The sequence below is a fragment of the Myotis yumanensis genome, unplaced genomic scaffold (assembly GCF_028538775.1).
Source record: "Myotis yumanensis isolate MYYU_CA2020_CCGP unplaced genomic scaffold, mMyoYum1.0.hap1 SCAF_9, whole genome shotgun sequence".
In the NCBI taxonomy this organism is placed as follows: domain Eukaryota; kingdom Metazoa; phylum Chordata; class Mammalia; order Chiroptera; family Vespertilionidae; genus Myotis; species Myotis yumanensis.
In genome coordinates, this window is record NW_027223760.1 from 72,797,738 (window position 1) to 72,818,812 (window position 21,075).

Consider the following 21,075-nt stretch of genomic DNA (forward strand, 5'->3'; position numbering starts at 1 on the left):
CCACTGTCACCGAATTCTAAGGTTCAAAAGGAAATATTCTGAAAATGAAAGCAAGGGAAATCAGACATTACCAAAATGTTTATGTGATAGTGAAGAAAAGCCAGAATATGATTTGAAACGTGAACATTTGTTCTGAGAATGATATTAACATAATAGGAATATCATGATCAAGCTTTACTTTTCCAGGTCATGGTTACTGATTTAAGAATTGATGCAAATAAATATTGTTATAAGAGAGCTGTTTGCAAAGATATTTTAAATCCAACGTGTCTTCTTTTAATATCATACAACTGTACAATATAGCAGCATGGGAGAGACCATATAGGTCACCTAACCAATTATGCACGTCATGCCTGACTCACTTCTATATCCCTAAAGAAATGCCAGCCACATGACCTTGACTTGTAAATCCACAAAAAGGACTAGATGCATTTTGAAACACCAGGTAGGATGCTCCTTTGAAATACAGCTGTTGTAAGTGTTTGGCAAAGAAGTGCTTTTTTTCCTACCATTTCTGGGGGAAAGGGTGTTAAGCATTGTGACAGACATTGATTATCGTTCCCAGAATCCATGCCCCTTCCTCTCCAAACGTTTACTTGGCACATGACTACCCATAATGAAGATTACATTCTCAAGCTTTCCTTACAGCCAGGTGTTTCAGTTAATATTGCTGTGTAACAAATTACCCCGAAACTTGGAGGCTTAAAACAACCTTTTTATTATGCTCACAGATTCTGTGGGTCAGGATTTCAGCCAGGGAATGCCAGGACTGGCTGTTTCTGTCACACTGGGATGACTTCTGTCAAAGCAGTCACACGGCCGCCCAGATTCAGAGGAGGGGAAATAAGACTTTAGCTTTCTAAAAAAATATATATATTTTATTGATTTTTTACAGAGAGGAAGGGAGAGGGATAGAGAGCTAGAAACATCGATGAGAGAGAAACATTGATCAGCTGCCTCCTGCACCCTCCCCCCACTGGGGATGTGCCCACAACCAAAGTACATGCCCTTGACAGGAATCGAACCTGGGACCCTTCAGTCCGCAGGCCGATGCTCTATCCACTGAGCCAAACCAGTTAGGGCAAGACTTTAGCTCTTGATAGGGGAGTGGCACAGTCACACTGTAGAAGAGCACATGGCACAGGAGATAGATATTTTTGCAGCCATTTTTGGAAAATGCAGTTTGTCACACCATAGATGTGCCCATCTTGACTAAGTTCTATGGGGTGTGTGTGGGATTGAGGACAGGTTCCCTTCTCTTTTCCAGTTTCTTCTTGGCTGAAATATGGATGAGATGACTGAAAATAGAGCTGTAATTTTGGACCACAAACTGAGGATTACAGAGTAGGGGGCTGGAAAGATCCTGGGTGCCTGATGATCATGGAACCATAACATTCCTGAACTGCTTACATTTTACATTATAGAGAATTAAGCTTCCATCTTGTTTAAGCCACTCACTGTATTTTGCGTTTTCTGCCATGTGCAAACAATGCTAATCTTAATAAAAAACATCATGAATAAACACAGATATGCAAATTTGTCTTAAGTGACTACATTTATAAAGATAATAATGCTTTCATGGTTAGAGTTTGATTAATAGTGTAGGCCATGCAAGTGAGATCGTGGTATTAAATAAAAGCTTGCCTCTTAAGATGCTTAACACTCACAAGTAGAAGTACATTACTGTATTTAAAAACACATGAGGTTGAAAAGAAATGAAAATAGATAAAACATTCACTTATGGAGTGAATTCACGTTGGATTACTAAAAAGGTTACTATCAAGATGTATTTTTATAAAAGTGACTATTTTGTTACATCTCAATTTTTAGTCTCTGAATTTCCTGAGTCCTGTATTTACTCTTTTTTGTGGGTAGAAAGATAACTCAGAATAACTAAGTGAGCTTGCCCTTGAAATACTTTATTCACAATAATATGATGGTCATTGTGAAAAATGAACTATGTGTTTTTAAATAGCATTTAACTGGTAAAGGACAATTGTATAATTCAAAATTGTAAACATTTGCAGAACTAGCCTCATTTCAAAGTCAAGATTTCTACTTTGAAAACACACATCGCTAATTCTATTCTCTTTATATTGAAGCATTCTTATTTTGGAGATATCATTCAAAATCAGTCAAGGCCTAAGGGAAAGTCTTAAAATGAACAATAAGAGTCTAATCAAGCAACGTTTTCCTTGCTTTAGGACCATCTGTCCTAACTATGACATTTTATTCTAGTTTCTGCACTATCCTATATGAATGGTACGGACTAACTTTGATAAGTGCCTCACAATAAATGGTCCATTTGTTTCAATAAATAGTAGTAAATGAATAGGGTGGAAAATGGAATAGTATCATGAAAGCAAAACATAATAGACAAGATGGATGGAGAAAGACTGGATAAAATGTGGTGGGGGGAAAAAGAACGTGTAACAAAGATGGGGGAGGGGGGATATTATTTCTTTGTCCACCAGAGAACCAGTAACCACTCTATGACTTTAAACCAAAGACACTACCAATACTTATCAATGCAACTTGATTCTCGGGAGAAAATAAAACGCCGCCACCGAGGTGGAGACTGAAGTTTCCGGGCAAACCGCGTAGCCCCAGCTTTGCGTGGGCACCGCGGTGAGTTACGCGTGGGAATTCGGCCTGCGGCCCGCCCGCTCCGGGGCGCGCGGACAGGTGGACGGCGAGGCGCCGCCGGCTGGAGCGGGAGGGACGGGCACCACCCCGGGCAGCGCAGAGCGGGGGACCCACGCCTCGGCCGCGCGCCAGAGCGGGGCTTCCAGCGAACCCGCCCGCGCCCGCCAGCGGCCGCAGCCCCGGAGCCACCCGACTGGCGGGCGCGCCGCGCCAGCCGGCGGGGTTACCATGGTTTCCGGGGGTCACGTGGGCGCGCTCGGGAGCTCCCCGCTGCGCGCCGCGGCGGGGCGGGGGCGGGGCGGCCGGGGCGGGGGAGAGGCGCGGCCGCGGCGGGAGCGGGAGGAGCCGGAGATGCTGCCAGCCCTCCGCGGGCCGCGCTCGCTCAGCCGCCGCCGCTGCACGGAGGAGACGCGCGCCGGGCCAGCCGGGCCGCCGGGCCCACTGCGCCGCGCCTGCCGCCGGTAGCGCCTCCCGCAGCGCCCGCGCTCGCTCGGCGGCCGCCGGGCCGGAGGCCTGTCCGGGGACGGGGCGAGGGCGGCGCGCAGGCGCCCGCCGCCCGTCAGGCAGGATGAGCATCGAGATCCCGGCGGGGCTGACGGAGCTGCTGCAGGGCTTCACGGTGGAGGTGCTGAGGCACCAGCCCCCGGACCTGCTGGAGTTCGCGCTGCAGCACTTCACGCGCCTGCAGCAGGAGAACGAGCGCAAAGGCTCCGCGCGCCCCGGCCATGAGGGCAAAGCCTGGGTGGACGCGGGCGCCGCCGCCGGGGGCGGCACCCCTAGCAAGGGCGTCAACTTCGCCGAGGAGCCCATGCACACCGACTCCGAGAACGGGGAGCAGGAGGAGGAGGAGGAGGCCGAGGCCGCCGCGGACACCGTGGCGTTCAACGGTGAGGACCGCGACCCCTCGCGCGCCCCCTCTCCCGACCGCCTTTCTCCCCTGCGCTCTGATGCCGCCGCTTGCATCCCCCACCTCTGCCCGCGTTCTCTACCTTCCTTCCCATCCCGCCCACCCCCTCGGCATCCATTTCTGTCTTTCCCATTCGCCCACCTTCCTACTCCGCTCTCTTGGCATGCCGTTCCCCGCCGTCCCCTCCCCTGGAGGTGGGAGCTGCAAGGTACGAATTCTCTGCCCGTCTGTCCCCTCTGGCCCTGGGCTGAGAGACCCACGACGGCCGGTCTGGGGTGGGAGTCTCTGCAAGACAACTTTCACTGTGGTTGGAGGATGGGTACCATTGTGCAGAAAGGAAACGGGTCCCCTCGGCGTCCTCTTTTAGCCCTTCTATTTATTAATGGAGCGTCCAAAGCGGAAGGCGAGGGGTGTTCAATTGAATTGGCTTGATGGTTAGGAGAGCTAATTCTCTGAACGGAGCATGAAATTGGAGAACAAAATGTATGGTAATAGCTTTGACATTGCTGGAGACAAAGTAATCTATTATCTTCCAATTTGCCAATACCGAAGCGTTGTGTTCCTATTGGACACACTACAAAGGATCCCTTTTGAGCCTGTGACACACACGGTCTTTGGGATGAGGAAACAGGCTAATAGTTTGTTTTTTTTGTATAAAACAAATATTGAATGATTGGGTGCCTTAGGAAAAAAAAAAGTGTGTGAAAAACACGGTAGGAAGTTTTTGAGAGCTTGTTAGTTGTCTTCAGAATGAAAAGCCAGTGAGTAATTGTAAGGACTGTGCCAGACATTGGATCTAGAAAGAATGAATGGGAAAGAAAAGGGGATTTTCTCAAATAGCTGCTCCTGACAAGTCCCACCCCTTCTGCTTACAACCCTCTTTTCCCAACACACAGACACACACGCACATTGACAATCTCCTGCCTGTATTTACACAAACTGCCTAAATCCCATCTTCATGGCATCCCAAGCTGAAACAACATGGTGTGCGCTGTGCAAGGGTTTCTCTTTGTGGTGTAAGGCAAACGTGCACCCAGCATTGCACCAGCTTGTATTTATTTACACTGCTTGTGGTTTGTGCCTGCAGCACATCTCATGTAATGAAAACATTTTCAAGTGTAATTTTCTTTTTTTTTTTTTTTTTTTTTTATTTATTTTTTTTAAATATATTTTATTGATTTTTTACAGAGAGGAAGGGAGAGAGATAGAGAGCTAGAAACATCGATGAGAGAGAAACATCGACCAGCTGCCTCCTGCACATCTCCCACTGGGGATGTGCCCGCAACCCAGGTACACGCCCCTGACCGGAATCGAACCTGGGACCCTTCAGTCCGCAGGCCGACGCTCTATCCACTGAGCCAAACCAGTTTCGGCAAGTGTAATTTTCTTGTGTACGTACCTAGGAAGGTGTTTCTTTGCAAAATTGTTGCAATATATTACAAAATTAATATATCTTTAGCTTGTTCAAAACAGTCACAGAATCCTTGGAAATTAGTGCTTTGTGAAGATAAAGGGCAAGATTGTTACTTAAAAAATGTTTAATCAGTCTTAATTGTTCTTTTTGCACAAGAATGTAATCAAATGCTTTATTTACCAGGAGCAATAAAAGGATAAAAGAATACACATTATAAACAGAGGAGAAGGAGAAGCCATTAGTGGGTGACACAAAGGGCACAGGCATCTCATACTTTTTTCTATGCTCCCAACATACACATGCACACATGTGTACATGCATACGCACATGCACACACACAAAGGAAAAGGGGACTGGTTTCCAAGGTTGGAGGAAATGAGGAACCAAGGCACTTGTTAAAGAACCCATATATGGTCAATACAATATGTTGTTAGTATAACTAAAATATTTTGCTTGTATAATGCTTTTGAAGTACTTGGCACTGATGATTTCATTCTTTCCTTACAGTAATGTATATTAGGCACAGAGCAGATTTGATTTCTATTTTGGAATGAAAAAAATTAGCTATTAACTTCTAAACAGCAGGGATCATTTTATATGGTTTTGCATTCTCCAAGGAACCTTTATTGTATACATTACTCAGTGTGAGTTTTAATAAATACTTGTTAACCAACTGCCCTTTTTAACCCCAGACCTAACCCTGAGGACTTAAAACCTTTGACTGCAACCAAATACAATTTGATCATTATTCAACATACACACACATCATCATCATCATCATCATCATCATCATCGTCAGAAACTTCGGCAATGGTACTTCCCTCTACTAGGTGCAGTAGAAAATATGTAATATTTGCTATTATATTCAGTTCTCTTTTTTAAGAGTAAATTGTTTTGAGACCTGAGTTTATAAACAATTACAGGTGCCCTGGCCAGGTGGCTTAGTTGATTAGAGTGTCGTCCCATGCACCAAAAGGGTTATGGGCTCGATTCCTGGTTAAGGTACATATCTAGATTGTGGGTTTGATTCCTAGCCAGGAGGCAACCGATTGATGTTTCTCTTTCTCTCTCTCCCCCTCCCCTTCCTCTATCTCTAAAATCGGTTTTTTAAAAAGCACGCACACATATCCTTAGGTAAGGATCAAAAAAACAATAATTACTGGTTACTAAGGGACTGGCAAACTTTTTGTAAAGATTCAAGCAGTAAATACTTTAGACTGTGTGAGCAACATTTGGTCTCTCTCACATTCTTCTTTTTTTAATGTTATTTTATTTCTGTTAATCCTCACCTGAGGATATTTTTTCCATTGCTTTTCAGAGAGTGAAAGGGGGAGGGGAGGGGAGAAAGAGGCACATTTCAATTGGCCCACATGTGCCCCCGGGGATGGGGAGTGAACCCGCAACCCAAGTACATGCCCTTGACCAGGAATTGAACCCTTGACATTCTAACCACTTAGCAACACAGACCAGGGATAATCTCTCTCTCTCTCTCTCTCTCTAACAACACTTTGAATACATATTCCCTCTGGAGGTTGGGATTATACAAAATTGGTCACAGACCAAGGCCATAGTGTGCCAACTTCTGGTCAGTGAGTGGGGGGAAAGTCAAAGTAGTGCCATTGGAAAACAAAGCGGAGTGAGCCTGTCAATTTCATGTCTAGGTACCAAACAGTGCCAAAATATATTTTAAAAAAATACTGGGTAATTCTACTAGCATGGTAAAGAATTGGTGCTGGAAGATAAGTCTTGGCACAGCACACAAGACCAGCTGGACCGGTAATTCTTAAATTTTAGTGTGCATCTCAAGGAAGTTTGGTTCAGAAGTGAATATTACCAGGTACCATTCTCAGAGAGCTTTCTTGGGCTGGGACATGGGATCCCCCTGCCCCCACAGACATGCCTGGTCTTTCTAATATTCATAGTTCCCTGACCACACTTTGAGAAACATTGATCAGCAAACAGTGATGAGGATAATATCTTTCTCATATTAACAGTTAAAAAATAGCTGCCATTTATTGTCATTCAGTGTATACTAGGCACTAGCTAAATGCTCAAACTCATTATCCCAGCCTCAGGAGAAAGGTAAGACTGTCACTTGCCCAGTATTTCACAGCTAGTATGCTGCAAAACCAGGACTGGAACACAGGTCGACATGGCTCCATCCCTGTACTCTTAACTCCCAGCTTTTATCTCTGGAAGGGGGTGTGGCTGGCATCATCTGAGCCTTTTTTTTTTTAATGTCAAGCTCTACCTTAATGTGATTTATCTTTAAAGCTCCGAAAAATTAACTTATTCATGGTCACACACAGGGCTAGTAAGTAGCAGAGCCTGGTTTCTTACATCTCTCTGATCCAAGCCTATCAGGGAGTTCTTCCTAAATTAAATTTGTCTATAGGTTAACTCACAGGCCATTTTTCCTGGTTATTTTTCCACTAATGGTGATAAAATTGCATTGATTAGTCCATATCCATTCTCATGAATGGCTTTAGGACAAGCACTGGTATTTATAAGAGAACGGGCAAATAGGCATGTTCGTGACGATGAAACTGGTGCCCATTGACTCCCATAGGGGATCAGCATATGACATTGACCTCTCAGTGTGGAGGTTGAATCAAACGAGCCAGCGGAGACTGGTAGCATGGACAGTGATGGCACCAGGTCAAATAGATGGGTGAAAGTGTCTTTACTTTTCTGCGGATAGCTTTCCCATACCTCTCCAATTTTGTTCTAATTTTATCACTTCTAATCCCTATTTTCAGTTTGCTATCAATTCTGTTTAAAAGGACAATTTTAGGTGTTAGAATAATGGCATATGAAGATCCCCCTTTTAGGGAACTGTTGAAGTCCAAGAAAGAAAGGAAGGAAGGAAGGAAGAGAGAGAGAGAGAGAGAGAGAGAGAGAGAGAGAGAGAGAGAGAGAGAGAAAGGGAGGAAGGGAGGAAGGAGAAAGAAAGGAGAAAGAAAGAAGAAAGAAAGAAAGAAAGAAAGAGAAGAGAAGAGAAGAGAAGAGAAGAGAAGAGAAGAGAAGAGAAGAGAAGAAAAAAGCTGCAATGGAGACTCTGCCTCCCTCTTTCCCAGTGTAGAAAGTGCATAGAGCCTGACCTGTTACTTCTGAAAGGGTAGTATCCCCAGACTTAGAATTTATTAGAAGGGCTTAGAGCTTACAGGCCAAAGAGTTGGATTAGCATCAATTTGTAGAGGAATCTCTGGTCATTACAGGTTCCCCCCATCCGAGAGTAGAGCGTTCCTATGAAATCTTTTGAAAAGCGAAGAAGCAATTACAGTTGGCCCTTGAACAACAGGAGGGGAAGGGGGGGCTAGGGGTGCTAACCTCCCATGCAGTCGGAAATCCATGTATAATTTTTGAGTACCTCCCCCCCAAAACCTAACTACTGATAGCCTTCTGTTGAATGGAAGCCTTACTGATAACATAAACAGTTTATAACACACATATTTTGTATTTTATGTGTGTTATATACTGTATCCTTACAATAAAATAAGCTACAGAAAAGAAATTTATTAAGGAAATCATAAGGAAGAGAATACTTTTAAAGTATTTATGGGAAAAAATCTGCATAGAAGTAGACTCATGCAGTTCAAACCCATGGTGTTCAAGGGTCAACTGTACCATTAATTTATATGGAAAATGTGTTGGCCCAAAAGATAACCTATCAAATCATGCCAAATAGCACATAAAACCTAACATAACACTAACATATAATGAAAGCAGTGCCACTCTTGCTACTCAGGGTATGCCCTACATCTATAATGGCTTGCTGAACTGTTTTTGCTTTTCGACTTTTTTTTCATAAAAACAAAAATGCTCTTTGTATTTTTTTCAGTTAGTGAAAACAGGTATGAACTACTAGTAATTGCAGGTGTATTGTAATAGCAAAGTGTCATTAACATGAACTTTTGAAAAGAGGGGAATACCTGTAGTGGTTTTATATAGGCATCATTGTAAGATCTTGTGTTGCTCAATAATTTCTTCAGTGAAATTGCTGAACTATACAAATTAAATAAAATTCAAAAATACTCTGATAAATTGACAAGTGGCCAGAACATAATGAATTATATATGGGTATATGAAAAGCAATCAACCTGGAAGAAAACTAAACAAATATGGAAGTAAGTTTCTATATCATGGAAGAAAAAGAGCTAGAATTCAAAGTGGACACACAAGCAAAAAAATATAGAACCATACCTAATAAGCAAAGTATATAAATAGAATTTTACCATGTAAAGCCTATGACTCTGACCTATGTCAAATCTTTGTTGGAGAATCTTATCTATTTTTTATAATTTAAGGGATCCTCAGAATCATGCAAAATATTGGAAAGTTGGAGCTTGTGGTGGTGGTGGTTGTGGAGGAGGGAGACTAAGAAAACATGTATTATGAGAAGACATGGTTGAAGGAGAGTTGAGAAGAATGGTCATGTGTCTGAAAACATTTTCTTAGATGACTCTGAGCAAATACCTGTTAGGTACCGACTTAGAAGAGCTAAAGCTGCATTGTAACTTGAAGAATAAAAGTCGAATTCATCTGTTGCAATGGTTTCTGTGGTCGTCTTAAAATGAGCTGATGGCAAAGCAGTACGGACAGTAGGCAGATTGACTTCCCAAGACTCTGCTGTGGAAATATTCTTAACCGTGCTCATACTAGGAGTAAGAAACATGTTTATTTGTTGAGTTCATAGCCTAACTGGTAGCAGGAAATTGTAGAAAGCAATCGTAGCTCTGAAGAATTTTTGCTTTGGCTGATTTACTGGGTCCACTTCTGTGTGCCCTTATATAAGAACTTGCTCTCTCTATGGTGACTAGAAACTATTAAAAGACAAAGCAACCAATCATCAGCTCTTGCTCCTACTACATGTAGCTGCCAACGTATGACTAAAGAAATTTTAGTAGTTGTAGTTACCTTAAGCAACTAACTGAAAGTTAAAATATCATATCATCAACCTCTTAAATACATTTAAGTGGTTTGAAAAAATGTTCATGAAAGTCAGCTTTTTGGGATTAACTTTAAATTCAGGCAACATTTATTTTATTTTATGTATGAAGTGCTGTGCTAGGCATGTTGACATGTTATCGTACTAATAGTACTGACCTCATAGTTGTTACAAGGATAAATAGATTAATATTTGTAGGGCTCATAGCAAACATTTCAGTGCACACAGCAAACATGGGTTGCATGTTAAACAAATTATCTCATTAACATGAAATCTTAGAGAAGTGTAAGCTTTTCTTGCTGAATAGCAATTTGGTGGAAATTAACCTGGCATTTGCACTTTTTAGAAAGATGAAATAGGAAATGAGTTTATGTACAGTCCTACTTAGGATTTAATGTGCAGTTATGTTGCACAGTTAAAAAACCCACATCCTTGCAACTTGTAATTTGTAGCTAAGAGCCCAGGATTTTGTATGAAAGAGACTTAATTGTCTTTGGCTGTTAGAAATTTATGTGGCAGTTTTAAATCCTTCTGAAATAGATTACATCATTCATGACAAATGGCTAAAATATTGAAGCCATTATTTTACTTATGAGCATAAAACAATAATATTTAGAGATTTTAAAAATATTTTTAGCTATAGATGGTAATTGTGATTTTCAGAGTAGATGGTTAAGACCATTTTCAATTGATTTTAGAGAGAGAGAGAAAGAAAAGAAAAAAAGAAACATCAGTGTGAGAGAAAAGCATTGATCAGCTGCCTTCTACACGCACCCTGACCGGGATCAAACTCGCAACCTCGTTATGTGCCCTGACCAGGAATCGAACCCACCACCTTTTGGTGTACGGAATGACACTCCAACCAACTGAGCCACACTGGCCAAGGCAAGAACGTTATTAATTTTGCTATTAGTATTAAGTGAATTGCTTTAGTATTGATATTAGAAAATCAAAGGACTTGAAACTGCCCGTTCTCAAACTCTTATCCATCTTTTATTTTAGGCTTTAGGAGCGAGGTAAAGGGAGAAAGGCAAGGAGAGGGAAGGGTGGAGGAACCAGAAGAGAGGGAGGAAGAGAGAGGAGTAGAATCAGTTGGGACTTGTGAAGGATTCTTTGAGTGAATTATACATTGTGTGAAGACAGGTCATGAAATGAAAACACCTAAACAAAAATTGAAGCATTGGATGCTGGCATGTGTCTACTTAAGAATCAAACTGTGTAGCCATTACTTAATGTGATAGTTACAAGCTTTCCATTTGAGGTTGCACATAAAGTAATGGACTATGTCTGGATGGGACTGGAGTAAATATTTAATGATTATTTATTATTGCAAATCTCATTTCATAGATCTCAGTAAATTTCCAGCTTTCAAGGCTTTGTTCATAATTGTGTCAAAAAAACAAATATGTGTCTTTTTAAACTGTAAATACTAGCAAGAGACCTTGAAATTGATCAATGATGAGTTTATTTGTAGCCCATTAAATAATTTAATGAGAGTAGTAGCAATAGAGAAGGCCTGTGGTGGAAGGTGGGATTGATACACTATTTGAGAGTGAAGAGTTCAGTTAAGGAGATTGAGTAACTGACTGCAGGGTCTGCTTTTTTAGTGTCTAGAGCAGCGGTTCTCAACCTGTGGGTCGCGACCCTTTGGGGGTCGAACGACCCTTTCACAGGGGTCGCCTAAGACCATCGGAAAACACATATATAATTACATATTGTTTTTGTGATTAATCACTATGCTTTAATTATGTTCAATTTGTAACGATGAAATTGGGGGTCACCACAACATGAGGGACTGTATTAAAGGGTCGCAGCATTAGGAAGGTTGAGAACCACTGGTCTAGAGTCACATGATACCAGAAAGGGGCTGAGACCTGAAGAAGGAATATGTGAAAGTTGGAAGGTAGGATGCTATGCTGATTCACTCATCGACTCACTGCAGAAATTTTTGAGAGTCAACTCTTTTTTTAAAAAAAAGAAAAAAATTACAATTCTCTTAAGTTTTCTATCTCTAGACTTGTTTACGAATCAGTCCTTTTGTTAGAGACTGTCTCATAGATAGTATATGTAATCTATTTTATTTAACAGGTAGAGCAGCTGGGAGCCAGAGAAGTTTCTCATTCAAATTTAGTTGGTTTAGGGTTTCTTGTACATAGAACTATCACTTACACTTTGAGTGCTGTTTATATTAACTTACATGTTTCGAATTATTTCTGCCTTCCATCAAGGTGATAAATAAGGTTTAAAAGGCTAGGCCAGCGATTTTCCACCGGTGTGCCGTAATAATTTTTAAAACATGCAATACCTGACTATTTAGTCAGGGGCACTGACCTCTTTTTCCTTAGATTGTCAAAAAAATAACAACACCCAACACAGTAGCCATCCAGTGTGAAAAAATCAAAATTATACCTTTTTTTTTCAGATTGGCCAAAAATATATTTTTTGGTGTGCCATAGAATTTTAGTAATTAGTTTTATGTGTGTCGTGAGATGAAAAAGGTTGAAAATTACTGGGCTAGGCTAAAAAGAAGTACTTTTGTACTTTTGCCTTCAGAGTTAACTTCTTTTTCTCATTGATTTTTTTTCATTGCAGTGAAATCTCATATTAGGCTTTATTTTTGTATTGCTTAAGAAGAGACCATAGAAAAGAAAAAGAGTGCAGTGATTTTTCTGAGTTGGATGAATTATTGTCATCGTGTTCTTGGCCCTGTTCTTATTGCCCTTCGACTCATCCATACCATTAAGGTATGGTTGGGATAGTCCCACAACCCTATAGAAAAATCTCAGTATGATGCTAATCATTATCTTTATTTTATAGGGGGCTAGTTTTGTGTTTCAGAAATTCAAAATGACTCGGACTGTGCCATTATGTAATTATTTTGTGGAAAGAATTTGATCTAAAATTTGCAGGTCATGGTTTACACGAAAACAAAACAACCTTAAAAAATCAGATATATAAACACAGTTGGTGTAACATTTATAAATGTTTCAGTAATAGCCTCTGCCATGTGTAGCTTAATATGTTTGGAAACTAAAATAAAATTCATTCCAGTTGCTGCTGTTTAAAAATGTTTCTGTGATTTTAAAAAAAGACAAAAGGTCAAAATATAAACACATGTTCCACATAAAAGTGGAGCCAAGAAGATATACTGTATACAGTTATTCCTGTATCCGTTTGGCTAGGGACTGACATTGTTTAGTTTACATTAGCTGTTCCAAGACAAAATAGTTCATGGCAGTGATATTGAGGGGATTTTTTTTGGATTAAAAAAAAAAAAGAAGAAGGAAAAAACTTCCATTTGTTTAAATATATTTCAGACCCAAAAAGCATCATTCCAGAAGATTATCTAAATTAAAACACGACTCAGCTGTTTCATCTCAGTTACTATAGAAAGCTAAAGTTTGTTAAATGATATTTTTAAATTTAATAATTGTTAACATTTTGGCTGCTTAACTACCAGACATTGTAAAAAGCTTCTTATACATCTTTAGCCCTCCCCAAAGTAAGCGGTGGAGTCAGGATTTGAACCCGACAGTCTGAGTTCAGAGCCTCGACCTTAACCATGGTGCATATACTTCATTTTCAGTAATTCTTCCAGCAGTAACATGGTTGAAAAGAACCACATATCAAAACTTAAGCTACCTACTTTTCCTTCTAGAAATGTGCACTCTAGTCCAGCCTTGATCTGTCCCATTTACAATTTTTTTGTCTATTCCATTCACATTAGCACTTCATATACTTTAAAAACTCAATCAGAACTCTTTTGTTTATGTACTCTCATTAGCAAAATGCAAAGAACATAGGTCCACAGGCTTGTCTTGCTAGTAAGGAGTTCACCTTCTTGCGACCTACCTACATTTCCCATGTTACTGCTTCTGCTTATAGGAGCCTCATGCCAAATCCAACACTTGTATGTTGCCATGAGCCTGCTGCTACCGCCTTGAGTGCAGGCTGCCTTCCTCTCATTGTGTGAATCCTACCCACCCCTCAAGGCTCACTCGCTCTTTGGAGCCCTCCAGTTTTTCCTCTCACTCCAGCACAGACCTCCCCTTTCTTTAAAATTCAGATGAACACATCTGCCCGCTTACCAGCCACCTCTCCTTGTATGTTCTTCAGGTGCCTAAAGATAATTTTGTCCTAAACTGAATGTGTTATCTTCTGCCTCAGTTGTAATTCTTTCTTGTACACACATGTCTTCCTGCCCCCCAGACCCCCGCCACAGTCCACTAATTTGATAAACATAATCAGTTAAAGCCTCTTTCCTCTGCCTCATACTTCTTAAACCTTCTTAAGGAAAACAAACATATTGCTTTTAGTTGCTGAAATTTTAGAGTAATAACAGCCCAACAGAAGATTGAGGGTTCGATTCCCAGTCAGGCACATACCTAGGTTGCCTGGGCATGTGTGAGAAGCAGCTGATCACTGTTTCTCTCTCACATTGATCTCTCTCTCTCTCTCTCTCTCTCTCCTCTCTCTCTCTCTCCTCTCTCTCTCTCTCTCCCCTCTCTCCTATACACACACACTTCCTCTCTATCTAAAAAAAAAAAAGTGATGATAGAAAATGAGAAACAGTGGAAACTTAAAAAAAAATGACTTCACTTTGGCATGGACTGTGGGTTTGAATCCTGGCTCTGCTGTTTATAACATGTGGAACCTTGAGCAAGTTACTTTACCATTTGTGCCTCAATTTCCTCATCTCTGAAATGGGAATAATGATAGTACTTACCTTAGAGGGTTGCCATAAGAATTGAATGAGTTAACACTGTCTGGCATATGCTCATTGTTACGAATTTCATGAGGAAAGAAGAGAGGAGAAGGAAGGAAGGAAAAGGGAAAAGAAAAGAAAGAGGAAGTTTTAAATGTCAGTGAGAACGTGAGTTTTTTAAAATGAAGTTTGATTGGAAATACAAGAAATAAGAGGTTGCTTTCAAGGCAGTTGTGGTAATAGTAACTTAAAAAACAACAACCATGCTCCTTCAAATCTCCAGTCCTCTAATTGCACTTGAAATGCAAGGCAAATAGTCTGACTTTTTTCTTTAAAGCAATGGGGTAAAGTTTTGCTTCATTTGCACAACATCCCCTATCTTGAGAATCAGTGTTTAACTGATAGAATAAATAAACTCGTGTGTGCAAAACCTCCAAGTTTATGATTTTATTTAAGTTTTAACAAATCATTTTAAAGCACCTTGGGAAATGGTAGGTAGGAATATTGAAAACCATCACTTTATTTAAATGAGGCAGATGTTTATAGTAAAAACATTGATATATGTCTGAAATAGAAATTAATTGGAAAAAATAGTTGGATTTAATTGACAGCTTGTTGCCATTTTCTCATGTCATAATATTTATGAAAGTAAGCTCAGGGTAGGACAAATTTATACTTAGATTTTACATTAGAATGTGGTTTTATTCCAAAAACCCATAATTCTGTACTTGCTCCACTACAAATTGCTAGCTTACTAGAGTTTTAGAAGGAAAAAAGACAGTCCTTTTGAATAACTGTTTTTATGGAGTTATTCACAAGTCTTTATTTTTATTTATTGATTTTAAAGAGAGAGGTGGTGGGGGATCAAACCTGTAATCTTGGCATATTGGAATGATGCTCTCGCCAACTGAGAGCTACCCGGCCACGGCTTTGATTTCTTATTTGACTGTCATTAATAGCAGTTTAACAACTAAATAATAATAGGACTTTTGATTCATAATAATTCCTTAAAATAATTTCCTCATAATTTCTTTAAAAATAATCCAAAGTACTTCAGTATTTGAATGTTAACATTCATTTGTAAAAAGGATATTTTGTAAAAAATATTTTAGCAACACGTTTATCATTAAAAAGTACAAAGTTTACCTTGGCCAGTAGGGCCCAGTTGTTTGGGTGTTGTCCAGTGTGCCGAAAGGTTCCGGTTTGAATCCCAGTCAGGGCACATGCCTGGGTTACAGGCTCGATCCCTGGTAAGGGGCGTGCAGGAGGCAACTGATAGATGTTTCACTATCACAAAGGTGTTTCTCACTCTCCGTCTCTCTTCCTCTCTCAGAAAAATCAAGAAAAAAAATCTTCTTAAAAAAAGGGTACAAAGTTTCAGCTAATGCAGATGAATGAGTTCTGGAGATCTAATGTATAGCACAGAGATGAAAGTTACCAATACTGTATTATATATTTGAAATTTCCTAAGAGGATGGATCTTAAATTAAATCTTCTCTGTCTCTCTGTCTGTCTGTCTCTCTCTCTCTCTGTCTCTTTCTTTCCCCCTTCTCTCTCTCTCTCTCTCTCTCTCTCTCTCTCACACACACACACACACAATAGTAGCTAAGTAGAGGTGATATATAAGTTATTTAACAAAGGAAACCATCAACAAAATGAAAAGACAACCCACTGAATGGGAGAACATATTTGCCAATACATCTGATAAGGGCTTAATATCCAAAATTTATAAGGAACTTATAAAACTCAACACCAGAAAACCCAAACAACCTAATTAAGAAATTGGCAAAGGATCCGAATGGACACTTCTCCAAAGAGGACATACAGATGGCCAATAGACATATGAAATGATGCTCAATGTCACTAGTCATCAGAGAAATGCAAATTAAAACCACAATGAGGCATTATCTCAACCTGTCAGAATGGCTGTCATCAATAAATCAACAAACAACAAGTGCTGACGAGGATGTGGAGAAAAGGAAACACTAGTTCATTGCTAGTGATAATGCAGATTGGTGCAGCCACTATGGAAAACAATACGGAGTTTCCTCAAAAATTAAAAATGGAAATGCTTTATGACCCAGTGATTCCACTTTGGGCAATATATCTGAAGAAACCTAAAGCACTAATTTGAAAGAATGTATGCACCCCTATGTTCATTGCTGTGTTATTTGTAACAGCCAAGATTTCTTTCTTTTTACATGTTCTGATTCCTAATCTTTTGTTGGTAATATGCACTGAAAAATTTTTTTCACAGTCTTAAACATTTCTTTTTATTTTGTTTTGCTGACTTTGAGCAGAATTTCTTAATTTTGAAGTAGTCTAACATTTGTCATTTTCTTTACACTTATGCTGCTTCTGCCTTAAGGAATCCATCTATCCCCAATTTTTTAAATGTCTTTATTTTTTTATAAATATTAACGTCTTGAGTTTCAGACTCAAGGTTTTGGTCCATCTATAGTTTATTTTTGTGTATGGCATGTGTGTGTTTTTAATAACTAGGATTTTTTTCTATTACAGACAGGATGGGGCAAAAGTAGGTTTATCGTTGTGAGTACGTGAAACACAGTTTATTCTTGCATTATTGCTTATTAATTATTGTATTATTTTCCATATGAACAACTGTGAACCTACTTTTGACCCAGAATGTATAAAAGAAATTGGTAAAACTCAATAATAAAAAGCTTCTAATCAAACTGAGCAAAAGACTTAACAGTTCAATAAAGAAGACATAAGAATGGCCAATAAGCACGTGGGATGGTGCTCAGTATTTTTAGTTACAAAGGAGATGAAAATTAAAACCACGATGAGATGGCATTAAAGACACACTAGAATGGCTGGAATAAGTTATACCTTATGTTGCCTATGAGAATATAAAATGGTACAAACACTTGGAAAAACTATGGGTTTTTATAAAGTTAAACATTCACCTACCTGGGACCCAGCAATCCCACATTTACTCAAGAGAAATGCATATGATCACAAAAAGTCGTGTGTGAGTGTGTGTGTGTGTATTTACAGAGGCTTTATTCAAAATAACCCAAACTATAAATAACCCAAATGTCCATCAACAGAAGAATAGATAAGCAGATTGTGGTTTACTCATACAATGGAATACTATTTAACAATAATTTTAAAAAGAACATATTATTGATCTTCTCAGTAGCAAGAATTAATCTGACATACATATGAAAAGCAAAGACAGGTAAAATTAAACTATGGTGGTAGAAACCCTAACAGTGGTTTCCTATGGCACATGGGAATTGGCTGTATGGGGGCTCATGGAACCTTTCCAGAGTGTCAAAAATGTTTTAATTTTAATTGGAGTGTTGTACATAGGTGTCTATGTTTGTCAAAACTTACTGAGTTGTGCATTTCATTGTATGTCAGTTTTCCACCTTGATTTTTAAAAATGGAAACATGGCTGTCCTTGAAATGCCCTTTTCCATATTTTAATAGAAACGTTTCATTGCTTTCTGCACTAATTATTTTTGTTGGACACTAACATCTGGGTTACATTTTCATAATTATGGGGCATAAATGGGATTGCTTTTTGCTACTTGTACAAAAAGTCAAAGGCTAGTCAAGCTCTCCTGCTTTTAATTTCATTTTATGTTTCCAGTCAGTACTGTGTTTTAATGTATGAGTTCTCACAAATTTTGTACTTGTGTAGATATCACTTGAATTTGTCCACATAATGTTTAGGTGCCAGAGTGAACAACACCGGTTATATTAGTTTTCCATTAGCACTATTCATCCAGCATTTGTTGAACCTAATATTTTATATCAAGTGGTGCTCTAGGCCCTGGAGATACAATAGTGAAACAGACAGACAAGGGAGGATCTTGCCTCACAGAGCTTGCAGTCTAGTGTGGGAGGAAAATAAGGATAATAGATACCTTTAGCTAGCACTGGTCGCTGTGAAGAAAATGAGACAGGTGGCTGCCTGGACGCGGGCATGGAGGCGAGTTGGGACACCCCGAGGCATCCTCCGGCTTCGTGTATGAAAATCAGCATAAACTGAACAGAGGGTGGTTATACATTATTTCATTTAGAAACTATATAAATTAGTTTTGTTTTGAAGGTAGGTGTTAAACTGGAATAGCTATTATACCCCAGAGAATGGGGCTGTTATGCCCTTCCCTTGCTTTTCCTTTGTTGTTGAATTTTATAGAATCTTAATTTTTTTTAATCCTGAGAGATTAAACATAGCCCTGTTAAGAACACGAAAATTAAACTGTAACCAAAGTTTTAAAATGAAGTTTAAAAATTAAAAAAATAAAGCAATAAAATAAGTGGGGCAAGGAACTCGCTCTGTTTGCTCCCCAGAGTGTGTTGATTCACGGCACGGATATTTACTCGGGCCTCTGCTCCGCCAGGCACTGCTCAGGCTTTGGGCACAGAGAGGTGGGAAGACCAGCAGGTCCTGCTGGCACCAGAGAAGTCACAGGTATGGGAGGCTCTAGGAGTAGAGAGGCTCGTTCAGTTTACCCCATGTCATGGAGGGTTTTTCTTGTAAGGATACTTCAGGACTAAAGAAGACTTGAATCAGTTACACTTCTGGGTCTCCTGGGAGCAAAGGAATTGAGACTAGTCTGGTGGAATATGGTTTGGGAGCTGAGGGGATTTCTGGTTAGACAAGCGGGAAGATACTCATAGAAACACGGAACTCTCAGTATTCCACTGGAATGGCGTTTGGGAGAAAGTCAAAACTATGTGATTATTTCTGTATTTTTCCTCAAGGATTCACAATGATTTTAGCTGTATCCCTTTAAACTGTTAGCAGTTTAGTATATTCTTAAGTCACATTTCATGTTTCTCCAGGCAGATAATACATTTTCTACTAGTATTGTGTGTGTTTTTCTGTTTTGTTGCTGTTGTTGTGTGTGTTGGGGGTTTATAAATACACTCACAGAATATTTATAGATAGGAAATACTAAAGGTGGAAATCAAGAGTCTGAGAAAACTTCATTTCACTTATCCCATTTTAAAACCATCTGTTGCTCTGGCCAGGTGGCTCAGTTGGTGGAGCATTGTCATATACACCAAAAGGTGGTGGGTTCAGTTCCCAATCAGGGTGCATACCAAGGTTGCAGGTTCGATCCCCGGTTGGAGCGTGTACAGGATGCAGCCCACCATTGTTTCTCACATCAGTGTTTCTCTCTCTCTCCCTTTCACTCTCTCTGACGTCAATAAAAACATGTACTCGGTTGAGGGTTTAAATAAACAACAACATCATCATTTGTGAATTTGTACTGCTGTTTACTTTGTATATGTTAAAGTGGTAATATTAAAATTGGTAACATTAGTTCACAGTAAATAAACATCAATCTTTTACATTTGAATAGTTTACAGACACTTTCAAACATGTTTATGTTTATTCTTCATAAAATCCCCCTTGAAAGAAGGAGGGCAGATTTTAACTTCTCATATTTTATAAGTTGAGAATTTAAGTCAAAGTGACATGATTCATCCAAGGTTTCACAGAAGGTAACAGGGCCAGTAGTGGATGGAGCCTAAGCTACCTCTGGTAGCTAGACTAAAAAATCTAGAAAAATTGTGAAGGTTACTATTAGTTTGCCAACAGGTTTTGCAGGAAATGTGTGTCTCGTCCTTGCAAGTGGATACTGAGGAATGTGGATGTGAGGGATTGGTTTTTGGTGATTGTCAAAATCCAGTGTTTACGTTTTCTACTGCATATCACTTGCCTGGTGCAACCATCTTCTTAACTGCCTGATCCTGGGTCCCATTTACTATTGGGAAATGCAAATCATTCTTATAACCTGTCTACCCACAATTTAAAAATTGATATAATTTCTAGCAAAAACATAAAGAAGAAATAAAGGAAAGCAATTTGCAGTAAGTAAAATGCATTTTGGTAGGTATATGCACCAATATGTACATAAGACATAATGTAGTTAGATTTTCCCACTTACATGGAAAAGCACTAAGAGTATGAATAGCATTGCAGCAGTGACATGATTTTTTGAAATGAACATCTTTTAGTAAAATTCGAAACAAAACAAAACACAACACCCCCACCCCAAATTCCTCTAATTTATGTCGTAGTTGTGTTGTGGAAAATTTTTTTTTTTTTTTTAATATATGTTATTGATTTTTTACAGAGAGAAAGGGAGAGGGATAGAGAGTTAGAAACATCAATGAGAGGAAAATTTGATATATATTAAAACTGTATAAAATAATCATGTTTATATAACACAGTGTTCAGATCTAGGCTCAGATGGTTATAAACGGACTTTGAGGTATCCCTCACACTTGCCAGAATGGCTACCATTCAACAAGTGTTGGAGAGGATTGTGGAGAAAAGGGAATTCTAGCACACTGCTGGTGGGAATGCAGACTGGTGCAGCAGCCATTATGGAAAACAGTATGGAGTTTCCTCAAAAATTAAAAATAAAACTGCCATTTGACCCAGTGATTCCACTTCTGGGAAT

General features: G+C 39.6%; 1 protein-coding gene across 1 annotated transcript in view; it reads left to right on the forward strand.

Annotated features, from left to right (window-relative positions):
- Positions 1-3,090: 3,090 nt before the first annotated feature.
- The window catches only part of PRKAR2B (protein kinase cAMP-dependent type II regulatory subunit beta), a 64,573-nt gene continuing 46,588 nt past the window's right edge, over positions 3,091-21,075 (forward strand). Inside the window, exon 1 of the mRNA XM_070424647.1 lies at positions 3,091-3,533. Within this exon, the coding sequence (XP_070280748.1) occupies positions 3,215-3,533 (319 nt within the window). The 5' untranslated portion in view covers positions 3,091-3,214. The remainder of the gene's footprint in view (positions 3,534-21,075) is intronic.